The following is a 15,742-nucleotide window of genomic DNA, read 5'->3' as shown; positions in this document are numbered from 1 at the left end:
AATCCTTACGCTACAAATAACAATAATTGTATTTAATTTCAATTACGTTAGTTGCAACTGTAGTTTTTTCTCTGTTATACTAATAAATGTACCTGTACGAAGAGCACCGATTCTAATGTACACATAAAGTTCATAGATTATATTTGACACGATGTTTTCCTCACGTAAACAAAGTAACTTTTTTTTCTGCATGAAATTGATATGACGTCACGAGTCACTGCACTCAATTGTTCACAACTTTTAATCGTACGGAAAAAATACCCGAGGCCAATATTTTTTCATGATCTATATTTTTCGGTATTCTTCTTCATTGATTTCGTAATGTATGTAGGTGGTAAATGATACTCGTAAATCTGATGTATATACTTTGACACTCGTTTTCTCGAGTGTGCACAATGTAATTATAACTTGGAGAACAAAAAAGATGTATTATTAAAAACGTATGGATTTCTCAAATCTCTTTATTATCTCGTGAAAAAAATATATGCATATGTATTACACTTGTAAGAAAATATAAATGCAAACGTGCAACAGCTATACGTGCTAAACTTACGTACTACAATTTTCTGCGATCAGCAGTGGGGTTGTAAATAATAATAAGACGATATAGGTACATGTGGTATATATAGCTTCGTAAAAACACAAAGTGCATGCAGGGTGTATATGGAAAACAGCGTTGGAGATGCATTTTTCTAGTCGTAATCGTGGTAATCCGGTGGGACACACGTCGGTACGGGCTTGCACGGCGAGTTGGAGCACAGGGCCTGTTGCAGGACACACGTGTAGGACGGCTTGCACGGAGGGTCAAGACTAGCGCACGGGCCGCCCTTGCCTGCACCCAATTTGGCCAGGTCTCTCTGACAGGACTCTGCATCTGTGGATTTTTTTTTTTTTTTTTTTTCTTAAATTATTTTTTTACCAATGATAACGTTTATTACTGTCCTCACTTACATTCGACGCACTTGTTTTCCGAGCAGCATCCCGAACAGCAGTCCGTGCTATGGACGCACTGTCGAATCAACAACATTTTGATAAATCTTTATATATACATACTTTTACAACTATATGAATACATTACACAGTTTAAATAAATACAATATGCATACTATGTATAATAACCACAGTAAGTGGCTTTTCTTTTTTTTTCTTTTTTTTCTACACTTTGTTGTGTAACATAATTGATCGAAGCAGCGGTAGCACACCATATTAATTTTTAATGAATGTAATGACTGCACACGCAACATAGGCAGAAGGTCGCGGATTATGCTTCGGCATTGGGTTTAAAGAAAAAACCTTTTTTTTCCTTCCATTTTTGCAAAAGACACGAATATATTTCTGTTGCGCCTCCATGAGCGCTTTCTCTTTAATCAAATGTGTGCGAAACAATACGACACACGTTGGATACAAATTCTTGGTGAATTTAATCATTTTCAGGATCCCCGTGAGTACGTGTATAAATATATACCGATCGGTACGGTATAAAATATGTCTGGTGTACGCGGTTTTGTTATTGAGAAAAAGTCACGCTTTGAGTTTCGAAACAAGCGTATATAGTATGATAGCATTGCCTTACGTCCAGTTTGCTCTTCAAGCAAGAAGATTTCGGAGCAGCGTCGACTGCGGCCAGAGCTACCAAGAGCACCGCTACGGCTCCGACAAAAGCCGATCGTGGCATCTCGCCCCTTTTTTTTTTTCGATGAGAAAAATCGAGTGGAGTCCGCGAAAAGGCGCGGAAAATCAGCAAAAAAAATAAAATAAAATTGGCACTGCGCAACTATTGCCGGTGCAACGAGCCGCGGCTGGACTAAAACTGAAACTTACAAAGGCTCAACCTCATTTCTCTCTCTCCGCGAAGGCGGCGGCTCCTCGTCGAGTGCGTTCATCAAGCGCGCACACATGGACAAACAGTTGTTTTTTACTTTTATACGCGAGAGTGGAGGCTTAGTTGGCAAGTGCTCGTCCGTTGCAGTTTAGCCGTTGTTTTTTTTTCTTCTCTTTCTCTTGTTGTTCCTAATAGCCTGAGCGACACGATACTTAATATTTTAAGGGGTGTCGCGTAATATCTTAAAAGAAAACCACGAAAACAAAAATATTCTCATTTTCCCGCAGCTGTGAGTACACGAACACGTATATACATATGTATGGGAAGATAGACTGATTTATCTGTTGTTTGCATAGAGAAAGATGTGTATACGTCGCTCTCCCCGTCAGCGTCCACATGTAATTAATTAATCTCGCTGTAAGTTTCCTATGAACGCGCAGATGCCTCGATGAATATAAGTTGAGAGAGCACGGGAAAGTATTGTTACGCAACTCGATGGTTGTTGCGAAAAATTTAACGAGGATACTTTTATTTGTTTCCGTATGTGGGGTGGAAATTTTTTCAAATTTTTTTTTTTTTTTAAGTACACCCACGCGGACTTGGTATGGCGTAAGACCGAAAGATTTATCTTTTCAATTTTTTTATATGACGTACGTTGTATGTGCGTAAACACAATGTAAGCGCACACAACATAGATGGAACGGGGAGGTCATTGATATTGCGATTCCTAGAGTCTACACGCTTATTTTTAAAAATCATACAAATTTGTTTTTCTTATGAATTTTAGTCGAATATAATGTATTTTTAACTTGATAAAAACTTGGGAACAATTTTTTCTAAGCTTTCAGGTAATTTGGAAAAAGTTTTTAATACAGTGCATCATTTTTGCGGAAAATTTATTTTAGTTGGTAAGTATTGTTAACAATAATAAATGAAGAAAAAAAAAATTTTGCAATTATTTGACTTTTTTTTCTTTCAAATTTTAATGGATCGTATTTAAAAAAAATTTTTATCGTTAATAATACACTGCACTAAAAAACAATTAAATTGCAAAAAAATTGAATAGATTTATGTGCCCAACTCTGGATATATTACGTACTTCGATTTTTTAGACAAATTTTCAATAAGACGCCGGTGAAAATTTAAAAAATTTGCCCTAAATTTTCATAGCTTTGTTCGTAACATAAAAAAATTCAAATTAGTACATTTTTTCGATTTAATTATAATCGAAGCGCGTTGGTAATATAGTTTTCAGTTTTATCTAAGTGCAATAAGTGTCAGCATATCACAACGAAGATTGCAATAAAAAAGTTCCGATGAATCAACTGTTTACACACTTACGAAACAAAAGCTATATATATGGTCAAACCCACATCAATCACGCTCCAATACTTACCAGAAAAAAAGCAAGCTCATTTTTGTTTTTTTCAAATCGGCTTTAACTTATTGAATATGGCAAAAATTGCAATTAAAGCTTTTTCTCGTGCTTCAATCACGATATTTTTATTCATCTGTTTGGTTATTATTTAATTGATTGATTGTTTACTTTGACTCTTCTTATTCCAAGATTCTTCGAAAACACACTTTCGAGAAGAATTCAAAGGTAAAACAATATATCGCTACTCTTTATAGTTTCGCTCCAAAATATACTTACGCCAAGCAGTAATCCTATTTATAAATTTATAAGAGTAAATATTTGAAAGAAAAAACAATTTTAGCACTTTTTTTAACATAAGACGAATAATAAAACGATCTACTCCTGCAAGATTTTGGAGAATTTGTTTGATTCGACTCGAAATCGGTTGGACTTTGGACAACGGTTACACAGTAAAAAAAAAAAAAAAAAAAAAAAAAAAAATTAGCCATTTTTTCAACACTGGGTAACATTCATGAAATGTGTAAATATTCAACACTGTACATTTCCTCGTACCGAAACCACGGATAACTTGATTTTACCGATTTATCTCACACGTGAGCATAAAATTATCGCCGATTTCCAAAAAACCTCGTAAAAGAAAATCTTAAGAGGAAGGAAAAAAAAAAAAAAAAAAAACATATCTCAATGAGATGTATACAATCATCGAAAAAGACGCGGACATGATTAGCGGCCCGCTCGGCTGCCGCGACAACCAATCCCGGTCTCCACCTCCTCCTCTTATATATTTTCTAAGCGACCGGCTGTACGTGATTCGCAGCATCAGACAAGCGCCTGTCGAGCGCACGCTCTTGTTCGAGTCGCACGGCTCCGAGAGCTCGCCTCTACAGTATTATCGCAAGTGTATCAAGTAAACATACTTTTTTTCCTTCTTCTTCAAGAAAGAAAGAAAGAAAAAAAAAAAAAAAAAAAAAAGAACGATGTCAACGCTATCGAGGCAAAAAAGACGAGCAGGTCAGTGCATTTTTGTTTGTCCATCAACTCTGTACAAGTTTTAATCAAAAGTGACCGTAAGAGTTTTCCAAAAAGTTTCGCTATACGTACGCGTGCTACGATCCACGCCATAAAAAAGGATCATCCTATGATCCATACCGTTCAAGGCCACAACGCGCGCAATACCTCGCTCAACCCATACCAACGCGACGGCGATTAATTTTCATTGTTTTTTTTTTTTTTTTTTTTTTCTCAATTAGGTACTTGTATTGACTTTGATCGCGCAAACTCGTTTATCTCTATATTTTCACGGCAACCGGAATTCCAGATTCTCTTTGCTCTTTCGTCATTCCGCCTCTCGCTCTAATAACATCACGTAATTCATAAGTACACAGTTGTACGATCGTACCGTTGACCTTTTCGGTGAAATCCCGGCGATGCGATAACTTTCACACCGTGTGCTCGCGTTATCTAACGACGTTTACAACTCTCGCGTCTTTTCCGTACACACGCGCCCTCAGTTTGTTTACGTTTGTGATAAGACTCGGTATACGCGATCGGTGGAAAAAGAAAAAAAAATCGGTATGCGCTGGACTGAAAAAAAAAAAAAAAAGTTGCAACAGGATGGCTGATGGTCCTGGTGGTCCTGGTGGGCTCGGTGACGAGCGCGTCAGCCGGGCGGAGGAGGAGCGTCGACACCGACAAGGGCAGCTCGAGCCCGAGGCCCATCGACGACGTCGACGACTTTGTTCCGTACCAGGGCAAGAGGTACGACCACTTCGACTGGAGGCTCTTTCAGGTAAGATCGGCCCTTTCATATTTTGAGGCTCCTCCTCCTCCTCTGCACTTGCTCAATGCTATATATATACATCATTGTCTCTCGTTGGCGTAGAGTTTGGCCAAACGCAGCAGCGGGAGCTTACTGGTTTCGCCGATTTCCCTGAAATTCGCGCTGGTCCTGCTGTACGAGGGCGCGGACAATAACACCGCCCGGGAGCTCGCCACCGCCATGAACATCACCGACGACAAGCTAAAGACGCGCGACAGGTTCGCCAATGTGCTCAAGTCTATGAAGGTAAATTATACATATGTACCCGCTCAGCTGTATGCGTACAATGTGTGACATATATATATATATATACCCGTTGTTGCCTTGCAAAGGAGAAAAGACCCGAGTTTTCTCTGAACTTTGGGAGCCGCTTCTACGTGGACCACAGCGTCACGCTGAGGCAGCGCTACGTGGCGACGGCCGAGACGTTTTACAAGGCCCAAGTGCTCAACGCCAACTTCTCGAACTCGCCAGCCACGGCCGAAAAAATCAACTCTTTCGTGAACAACGTCACCGAAGGACACATCCCGCGGCTCATTACCAATGGTGATTCAAATGCTAATTCGGGGGGGGGGGGAGAATAACTGTACACATGTATAATGTATGATGTAGCACATTGACGATTTATCATCGAACAACGTATCCGTGTAAATAGACGAAACGCTGCGGGATAGTCTGATGGTGATCGTGAACGCGCTGTACTTCAAGGGACAATGGTACCGGCAGCCGTTCGACGCCAGCCACACCAGGAGCGCCGAGTTCCACACGGCCACGGGCCAGAGCGTGCAGGTACCCTACATGATGTCGACCAAGAAATTGTACCTGGGATTCATCAAGGACCTGGACTCGAAGATCCTTCGGCTTCCCTACGCGGTGAGCGCGCGATTATGGTACCTAAGACAAAAAAACAATGATAGAAATGATGACAAACGTTTTGGGTCGGTTTGATCGTGAAGGGCCACAAGTACTCGATGTTCGTCATTCTGCCCCAACAACCTGGCAATCTGAGCGACCTGGTGGGCAAAATCCAGCCGGACAAGATGAGCGAGTACGAGTGGCTCATGCAAGAGATACCGGTCGACGTGCGACTTCCGAAATTCAAGTTCGACTTTACCAGCCACATGGAGGACGCTCTCCGCGAGGTAACGAGTAATAACAAACACGTATACCTCGTGACTGTTGTTGGAACGTGTGAACAGTGGGCCGGTGATTGTATTGTTTTCAGCTGGGCATCAATGAAATCTTCGACGAAACGGCCACGCTGACCGGTATATTGCGCTCCAAGTCGACGTCCAGGCCCCTGGTTGTCAACGACATCCTGCAAAAGTCCGGGATCGAGGTTAACGAGCAGGGCTCGACGGCTTACACCGCCACGGGTGAGAAATACAGAGACTGTTCTTTTTGTTTAATCGAGACAAACAACGAGATAAGGATCACTGTCGTAAAAAAAAAAAGAAAAGAAATTTGATGACATTGAACGCTCGAGTGCGCGTTTCTTTCCTCCGAACAAAGTCAATTGCTTAAAAAAAAATAATAATAATAAAAAAGACAACAAATTTTCATTCCTGTGCGGAAAAAAATACTTCTTGGAGATAATTGTTTTGAAAATTACCCGTCTCGCCCGATCGAGGCGAGTATACTGTGATGAAATTAATAGCCTCTGTATGTAACACGTACGTAGAATTACCAACTAATAGCAATTATTCAACGACTCTATTTTTTCGTTACTTGTTACTAAACAAACTCATACAGCTGATAAAAAACGATTTTTTCAGAAATCGAAATCGGCACCAAGATGAACGACGAGACCTTCCACGCGACCCATCCGTTTGTCTTTTACATCAAGGACGAGAGCACGGGCACGATTTTATACATGGGCACATACATGGGTGTGGATAATTCGTCGGAGAAAACCGGAATGGCCAAAGTGTCGACCGAGCCAACGCCAATGGCCCCCATGAATTTGAAAATCCCAGCCGCTCCTACATCTGCAGCAGGTAGCCGATTACACTTGGATGTTATTTTTTTCTTCATTTATATTTTCACCTCTGGGCGTGTGTGTACACGTGCTCGACCGAGTGAAAAATAAAAGCTCGACGATCGTGTTCGGTTCTCCTCGCGTATCTGTAATGTACGACTTTTTTTTTTTTTTTTTTTTTTTTTTTTTTCTGTACGAGCGCGTGATTTAATGGATTTTAATCGACCAAAGTCGTTTATTTACAGATTGCCGTGACGCGAATCGACTATGAATAAGACGTCTCCGTTAAAAATACATGAATATTCAGAGCTGAGATTCCGAGGGCCTGAAATGATGATGGTGATAATAATACGCGCGGAGCAACAGCTTCCCTCGCGATAAACGCTATAGAAGCATGGATACTCGTGCCGGTGTAAATAAATCGTTACGAAAAAAAAAAAAAAGCCAATGACCCCGAGAGTACCGTGGCAGATGTACAGTGTTTCCACGCGGTGAAATAGCGTATTTAAATTAGCGTTTTCAAATCGGGTGACGCGAAGTTATGTTGTTTCCGTCCTTCGCACGAGATCCCAAAGTCATCTTTGTTATCCGTGTACAAACAACGTTTGCTTGATGCGTAAAGTATACTTTTGGTACACAATCGGATTTGGGCATAAAGTGAATTAAATTTCTTACAGAAAGAAAATAAACTCTCAATAAAACTTTTTCTAAGATAAAATACATTTTTAGACAATAAAATTTATCATTCGAGTATTTGAATTTTAGATTCTCCTTTAAAGTCGAACGCATCTTTTTTTCCTTTATGTTACTGTTTTGTAACAACTAATAAACAAAAAAAAACAGATTTTTAATCCAAACGATGCATTATGCATTACATCTTGAAAATAAAATTCTAAGACAAAGTATCCATGCATTGTACTTTACGAACAAACATCACAGTTTTAGTATACAGTACACCGATATAAATAACAATGAAGCTTATATGATTCGGAAAACACGTAATTTAAGACGCATCAAGCAGATCAACTATTATCGACAATGCGCGGCCTGTGTATAAATATAAAGTCATCGATGTACTATTATTGCCTAAGTCTCTTTTCTTTCATTACATTACAATATTTAATTACGTGTGCTCGAGCGCGAAATGGCACCGCTATTAATTTCCATCGCAATCATCGGGGTCATCTGCACTGATGCTGGTACTTATTGCAACAAGACTTGGGCACGGATGTTTTAAAAATTTTTTTTTTGTATAATTTTTTTTTTTTTGCCAAATGTAATGCATTAATTGTTCTAAAACACTGTGCTTGACAACATTTTTTCCAATCAAAACAGTCCATTACCATTTGAACAAAAAAGTAAATAAAATGATTTGAAGCGTTTAAATAATTTAAATGAAATACTTTACAGTGAAGCTTAATATCTAAAATGTATTACCTTTATCTGAGAGGGAAAAACCAGTTTTCTCAGTTTTGTATTGTGAGCAGTAAAAATAACAAATTTGTTCATCAAACAGAATGCACATTATGCACAAAAAAATATTTATTTCAAAGTGCTTAAAAATCCATAAAACGATTGTGCCCAAGTCCCTTTGATGCCCCAAGCCCATTCGATGGAATAACCCAACCGTCACGATTCTATGTTCTCCTCGTGTTTTTATTTTTACAACCGTTTCTAACAGTACACGCATCGAAAGCAAGCAATAAATTAAATTACCTCGCGAGTCTTGTCAATAATTGCTTTTTTCGCAGTTAATATCTCATCTTGCGAATCACGTTGTTGTTTCTTTTTATTCGAAAAAAAAGAACAATAACAACTTATTCAAAACCAACCGAATTAAATTATAATTAAAATTTGAAACATCTGTTTAAATGCACAATAAACCTCGTCTGCGGTTCTCGCCGAAGCTTCCGAGTGATGATGTACATAAGTTTGAGGAAAATTTTTAAACCCACATTTTTTCAAACGCAATTTTGATTATATTTACTTCTGCAGTAGGTACCGGCCGAATCGAGCGCACCAATTACTTCAACATCGAGCTGTTGCAAGTACGTATAACATGACATGCGATTATTCAATACTCGAAATGAAAAAAAAAAAAAAAATCGGTATTAAATGAATTGAACTTGGATCGGATGTTCAGCAAGTGAACGAGGCCCAGCCCGGTAACGTGGTGATCGGCATGAGCACCGTCAAAGCGGCGCTGGTAGTCCTCGCCGAGGCAGCCACCGGCAAAACGCAGCAGGAAATCTTGTCCAGTCTGCGAATCACCGATTTTTCGGACACAGAGAAAAAGGCATCCAATCTAATTGCTACCAACTACAAGGTAATATACGCAAACCCAAACGACCATCGGATGTATGTCAAAGTGATTTTGAAAATTTTTTCAGGACCCAACCGGTGACACGGAGCTGCAGACGGCGATAAAACTATGGACGGGAAAGAACGTGGACGTGCGTCAAAATTACAGCAACGCGGTGCACAGTTTTTACGGTGGAGAGATCGAGAAGGTGGACTTTTCAAACTCCACGGCAACGGTCAAGGCCGTTAACGAGTGGATTACAAAGTACACCCACGGACGCATAACTTCCCTGACGGACCCAAGTACGCGCACCACTTGCCGATTTTTTTGTTTTTCCCTCTTTCTAAAATTGTAAATCCACGTTCAGGCTCCATAACCGACTCGACGAATCTGCTGCTGACAACGTCGGCTTACTTCAAGGGCAAGTGGGAGCACGCCTTCGACAAGGCCGACACGCGAAAGAGTTGCTTCAACGTGCCAGACTTGGGCTGTAAGGACGTCACGATGATGGAGATCGTTGCCGATTACAAGTACGCCGTGGTTCCCTCCCTCGTGTCCGAAGCCGTGTTCATCCCCTACACGGTAAGTGAAGAAACGAAAAAAAGGCGCGAGTAAGTAAATACCAAGGTATGTGAAACAAAACTACGTGCAACTTTCAGGGGGGCCGAATGGGCATGCTGATGCTGCTGCCCCTGAAAACGGGAATGCAAGCGCTGGCCGATCTGTCGCGCGACATGGCCTTCACCCCGGTATCGTCCATCCTGGCGGCCATGCAGGACACCGAGCTCCTGTTGCAGATACCGCGATTCAGCATCGGCACGAAACTCAACATGCAGGGCAAGCTGTCCGAGGTGCCTATATGTGGTTTTTTTTTTTTTTTTTTGCTTGGGAAAAAAAAGTAACAAATTTCATTCTTATCCGCAGCTGAACATCAAAAGTCTGTTTGGCGATGATGCCGATCTTTCGGCGGCGTTCCTCGGCAAAGGTGTAAAGGTCGGGGCGTTCATGCACAACGCGCACATAGAAATCAACGAGGAGGGCACCATCGCCGCGGCCGTTTCAGGTAATACATGTTTTCCAATCGGTGGATGGCAAGAGGTGGGAAAACGGGATATTGGGCCGATGATGACAAAAAAAAAAAAAAAATGGGACGATGAACATTTTCAGAGGCCGTGGTGATACCGCTCATGGGGTCGACGACGACGAGGTTCCGCGCCGATAGGCCGTTCCTGTTTTTCCTGCTGGATCTGGAAAAGAACGATATTTTGTTTGCCGGCCGGTACCACCAGCCCGATGACACGGCCAAGCTCAACTGACTCACCGCCATCGCCCATGATGTTTTTCTCAAGTGTTCCTACATTACTACATGAATTTGGATGTGTAAAAATAATAAAAACTTTATTCATAAGTCAACACTGCATATTATATTGTGCACACTTGATACGTTAATTTTCTTGTTGTCATCGTTGCTTCCTTATAGTGTACAAGTACGATATATTATGTTTGGGTGTATGTAATGATGGGGTATATTATAGCCATCACGTACGAGGGACGGAAGCGGAACGGAACCACTCCAGTCGTCGTCGTTACGCTTCCATGGGTAACGTTACTGATATTTTGCGCTATACCGCTATACGTACTCGATGCATTGCCGCCACTGCACTCCAGTCCAGTTTCAAGTTCCAGTTATTGCAAAACTCGCTCCCGTGTGTGTCGAAGTTACGGAATTGTAATGCACCGTCAAATTCGCTGTAGTTTTACGCAGACGATATGCAAAAATCCGATTTTGGAAATTACCGATAAATCGGTATAAGGGAGATATCGGATCGCTGTTTAAAATACCCCGTGAGAGCCTTACGCGGTGCGTATGGAAAAGAAAATAATAGCAAGAAATAAAAAAAGCTTCCCGGCGTAGTTTCGCGCAATTATAGGTAGGTTGGTATAGTAACAGTCTTGAAAATTTCGAAGGAGCTCGATCGGCGTTGCGTGGCGCAAAAGCACGAATCGCGGAAGGAATGAAAGTACAGGCAGAGAAGAAAAAAAAAATAAAAAATAAAAAAAAAACGAAAAGAAAGAAAAAGCGGAGGGGCCGGCGATTCACGTGTGCGCGAGCTATGTCCAGCGCCCGAGTAAAGAGAGAAATAGAAGGATTATACGTACATGTATATACAGAGGCGGCCGGTGAGGCGCTTTTATGCCTCCCTCGCCTACACACTACTCCTCTTTTTTCCTGCCCCTCCTCTTCTCCTCCCTTCCTTCTTTCGTACCTATGAGAAATCTACTCTCTTCTCTTCTGTTCCCTACATACACACACAACTACCGCACGCGCACACGTATAGTCATATATATTGGTATATGGATAATGTGTATATATCTGTATATCCACGTACGTATTAAACTCCGCGCTTCCGTGGCTGATGGTTTTTACGCTTGTGAGTGTGCAGTGTATGTTCTCCCTGTTCTTTCTCCCACGGGAGAGAAAATTTCTTTTTATTATTGCGAACCCAAGAGCGCCGAGTCGTCTGGCACTTTTTTTTTTTTTTTTTCGTTTCTTTCTTCTTCTCTCGATTCGTAGATCCACTTTTGCGCGTGGAGCTGTGAAAAATTCTTTCGCGCACACCGGAACCTACACAAGATACCTCGCTCTTTTTGCGAATTGTCGTAAAAACCCTCTCGCGATGGCCAAGGATGTACATCTCTTGTACCCCCCTGCGCGCTTGTAACTTGCAATAATTGCACGTATCGACGTTTCTACGATCCATGGAAAATGTGTATCTATTTTTTTTTTTTTTTTTCACGTTTAGAAAGGGAAACAACAAATCTTTTAGCTCAGCGATTTTCGCCGATCCCGAGAAGATCGGTAATTTTATTTTGATGATGCTCAACAATTATGATTATTATTATTTTTTTTTTTTGTTACATTCGTGTCGCAATTAAAGTGGTGCGTATAATATGGATACGAGTACAGGTGATTGATTTATTATGAAAACAATATTATGTGGGCTTACCTGTACGCGTACACATGACTCGCAATGAGGCCGTCTGCGTATACCATGACAAGCACACGGAATTGCACAAGAAGCGCTATTTTACTTGATGCTCAAGTGTATCGCCGTCACAGTGAAAGCTTACCAATCTATCAAAATTCACCCACATTTCATGTGTCCAAACCAAAAGCAGACGTGTCTTTGCCTTTCAAATATGTGAAATACCTTTTTTTTTTCTTTTTTTTTTATATTAATGTACGATTTATAAGAGAGTAATATCGTTCTCCCAAAAAGAAAAAGAAAAAAGTGCTGTTTTATAAAAATTGAAAAAAAAAAAAAAAAGAGCCGCAATCAGGAAGGGAAAATAAAACTTTTGAGATCTGAATGAACAAAATCGGTTAAAGACATCCCTTAGTCCTAGTGATTTTACACATAAGCATACCTTAAAATTACGTTTCCAACAAAATCCTACCGATATTCTCACCGTAAACAACAGATCTCTCATCGACCAATTAAAATCATACGAAGATTCAAAAGTGACTTTTAGAACGTCGTAGAGAAAAGGCAGCAATAAAAAAAGGTAGGAGCCTAAAATTCGTGCCTAATGTACCTTTACCTAGAACAGCATTACATAATATACCGAGGTCGATCGTACTTGTGTAGCCATGGCGGTGGTGGCATCAAAATTCGCGTGATGCCTGGGAGACCCGAGGGCCAAGTGAAAGCGCTCGTCGCAACGAGGAGGTTGCGAACAGCTGCATATCGCATATATATATACATACATACACCAACGTATGTATATAATAATAATACATACATACATACATACATACATCGTTCGTTCCGATTTTCTCTCGGGTGAGCTTTGGCCCCAGCTTTGCGCACATAATGTATACACGTGCACGCTCACTCGTTAAGTATAACTTATTTGACTTTCACGGAAATTTCGTGCCGTCACCGCTCCACCGTGTAATTTTTCCACGTATACACTTGCAAGTGCTTTACATTACCATTATTTCACCAATATATATAACGCGCTCCAGAAAGGATCCATCGATCTATCTACTCGCGAGAGCCATCGGTGATGAAATCACGCGCACGTCCACGGTCAAAAGTATATACGTACGCCGAAAAAGGCTCGCAAGTGAGCTTCCGTTGGGACGTTGCTCGGGAATCAGGGAAAAGAGCAAAAATGCCGAGCACGCGTTAAAAAAAACTGCGCTGTTTGCGGGCCTGCAGCGAGTGACGCAAAAAAAAAGGGTAACTTTGGGCCAAAAACCTCCGTTGCATTGTCGCCGTCACATTTTACATTATTGGGCCGTTTCCCGTTATAAACGCTCGCTCGTGTGTGAGACACCGTCGCTCCAAAAAGATAGGGATCGTGATGCGGGCCGAGAAAGAGAGACATCCATCGCACGAGCTGTGCCTTCATTGTTTCGCAAAATTCGATTGCACATTTTACGTGTATAGGTACGTGAATGATGGATAAAAAAAAAAAAAAACCGTCAAACATTTGTATAAATAAAAATAAGGCCACGTGCATTATATGTACATATATGTATCGTGAATCGTATTTTTGCCAACGTCGCCTGCATCGCGACCATAAGGGCGATGGAAACGAGCCATTAACATAACTGGAAGTTACGCACAGCACCAGTTGTTCCGTTATACCCTCTGCCTAACGTTTTTTTTTTTTTTTTTTTTTTTTTTTTCTTCCTTTCTTTCTTTTTACTCTGGCAACGATCACTGAAACATTTTTTCAAACTCGTAAAACTGTTTTTTATTTGTTTCATTTTTTTTTTTTTTTTTTCTTGCTGTAACACAAAAAAAAACAACAAAAGTTATTTTGATCAATGGACCAATTTCGGTTTTCGATAAAAATAGTACAGCCATAAAGTTCGGTACGCGACGAATCGGAGTTATATAGAGGGAAGTAAATGAATGGCCTGATGTACTCGTTAGCTTTGCGCTCGGGGCTGTCGGTGTAACGTATATAGAGGTCTTCCTCTGCCGTGCCCCGAACTCGCCCAAATTAGACTCGACAAACTCGTGTTTTCTCTTCTTTGATCTCTGTATTATTCGTAAACAGAGAGGATCAATATTGCTTCAAAAAGCTCGTTTTTTTTTTTTTTCTTTAGTCTTGTAAAAACAACGCCAAAGCGTAAATTATTGATTGTTATTTATAAATGAGTGAGTAATAATAGGGGAAAAAATAATGAAAACAGAGGCATGTATTATCTTTGAATGTATCGTTTTAATCGTTCACTGTCGCTCTTTTGACAATTTATATTGACAATTTGTCTATTTACAATTTTCTTTAATATAATGATACGTTATAATATTAATTAATCATAATTGTACACGGCTACTACAAATATACAGATTTGAATTATTATTTTTTTTTTCTTTACAAAAAGTTACAATCTACAAAGTCTTTACAATGCTTTTACTTAAGAATTACGCGCAAATTGGGGATACGGGAGAAAAATGCATAATCAATCGTTTGGAAAAAAGCCAATGAATCGACGCTCGGTGAAAAATCAGTCGCTACGCGATTGCTCTTTAATTCTCGAAGAAAAAAATCTGTATTTTTTTTTGTTTGTTTGTTTCATAATTAATTATAAAAAATAAATGTTGAAGAAAAAAATGGCAATCACGCTCATTGAATCGTGTCTTTTCACCGAGTGGTCGGATAAAAAATTTTGAAAAAATAAAAAAAAATGAGGAAAAGAGGACAGGAGGGTGTAAGTACAAAAGTGACAAGAGCGCAGTTACGTATTTGAATATAGTAATCGCCTAGTTGTCTTGCCTTGATAAGTTATTCAATAAATCACTATTATTTTTCTCGTATCCTTCATTCGCTGCTTCACAAACGAGAGATGAAGAAATCGAGCGTTGGCTGTAGAACCGGACGCATCGGCACCACCACGTCTTGGATCGACAGAGTGCAGACGCTAACTCCGGTCCCAAGTCTGACTTTTATATTTATTAATATCTTAAGAGGAACATTAATGAATCTTGTGCTTCATCATCGTTATATCTTCATGATTCTCGCCATCGTCTTTGTCGTCGTCGTCGACATAGTCGCTCTGTATTTTTATACTTCATTGTTTAAACTCTATTATTTTTTAAATTTAATTACTCGCCGTTTATCGTTGTCCGATATTCCATATCAGCTAACGTCGTCATGATCATTATTATCACCAACAATTTATCATTATTATAATTATAAATAAATAGTTACGCATCGAAAAATCGCACAATAACAAAACATTCGTCATTCGTCATATACAATTTGGTGGCGCGACCACCAGCAAGCCCATTATAATTACACATCTCGAGGTCATGCGAGTTGAGGGGAAAAAAAAATTTGTCAACTAAATTTTGAAAACAATGCAAAAACAAGAGTGTGTGTGTGTGTGTGTGTGTTAGGGGAGGAGGGTGGAGAAAAAAAAT

At 40.1% G+C, this 15,742-nt stretch overlaps 2 protein-coding genes across 2 annotated transcripts; one reads left to right on the top strand and one right to left on the bottom strand.

Moving 5' to 3' along the window:
• Positions 1 to 453: 453 nt before the first annotated feature.
• Positions 454 to 1,788, bottom strand: LOC106635700 (uncharacterized). The gene is made up of 3 exons (XM_014347771.2): positions 1,574 to 1,788; positions 952 to 1,009; positions 454 to 874 (listed from the first exon to the last, which is right to left on the bottom strand). Exons 1-3 carry the CDS (start codon positions 1,673 to 1,675, stop codon positions 693 to 695), a joined length of 342 nt encoding a protein of 113 aa, XP_014203257.1. The 5' UTR covers positions 1,676 to 1,788; the 3' UTR covers positions 454 to 692.
• Positions 1,789 to 4,500: 2,712 nt separating this feature from the next.
• LOC106647876 (uncharacterized) lies at positions 4,501 to 10,712 on the top strand. Its single transcript, XM_089590205.1, has 14 exons — positions 4,501 to 4,989; positions 5,083 to 5,265; positions 5,352 to 5,565; positions 5,675 to 5,892; positions 5,976 to 6,161; positions 6,245 to 6,395; positions 6,795 to 7,016; positions 8,993 to 9,045; positions 9,141 to 9,323; positions 9,388 to 9,601; positions 9,667 to 9,881; positions 9,959 to 10,150; positions 10,224 to 10,362; positions 10,467 to 10,712. Exons 1-14 carry the CDS (start codon positions 4,822 to 4,824, stop codon positions 10,613 to 10,615), a joined length of 2,487 nt encoding a protein of 828 aa, XP_089446331.1. The 5' UTR covers positions 4,501 to 4,821; the 3' UTR covers positions 10,616 to 10,712.
• Positions 10,713 to 15,742: the final 5,030 nt, after the last annotated feature.

The sequence above is a fragment of the Copidosoma floridanum genome, unplaced genomic scaffold, assembly GCF_036245765.1.
Source record: "Copidosoma floridanum isolate Cflo_tuat_1 unplaced genomic scaffold, Cflo_Japanese_pri ptg000012l, whole genome shotgun sequence".
NCBI classification, from domain to species: Eukaryota; Metazoa; Arthropoda; class Insecta; order Hymenoptera; family Encyrtidae; genus Copidosoma; species Copidosoma floridanum.
The sequence above is the reverse complement of the archived record's forward strand: the minus strand, read 5'-3'. Positions and strand labels throughout refer to the sequence as shown.

Bases quoted from the DNA above. Each gene is read 5' to 3' on its own strand.
- LOC106635700 (XM_014347771.2), bottom strand. From the start codon at position 1,675: ATGCCACGATCGGCTTTTGTCGGAGCCGTAGCGGTGCTCTTGGTAGCT. The intron at 1,010-1,573 runs GTAAGGCAATGC...TTGATTCGACAG, and splicing joins GCTTGAAGAGCAAACTGGAC to TGCGTCCATAGCACGGACTG. The intron at 875-951 runs GTAAGTGAGGAC...AAAAATCCACAG, and splicing joins GGAAAACAAGTGCGTCGAAT to ATGCAGAGTCCTGTCAGAGA.
- LOC106647876 (XM_089590205.1), top strand. From the start codon at position 4,822: ATGGTCCTGGTGGTCCTGGTGGGCTCGGTGACGAGCGCGTCAGCCGGG. The intron at 6,162-6,244 runs GTAACGAGTAAT...TATTGTTTTCAG, and splicing joins TGGAGGACGCTCTCCGCGAG to CTGGGCATCAATGAAATCTT. The intron at 9,046-9,140 runs GTACGTATAACA...TCGGATGTTCAG, and splicing joins TCAACATCGAGCTGTTGCAA to CAAGTGAACGAGGCCCAGCC.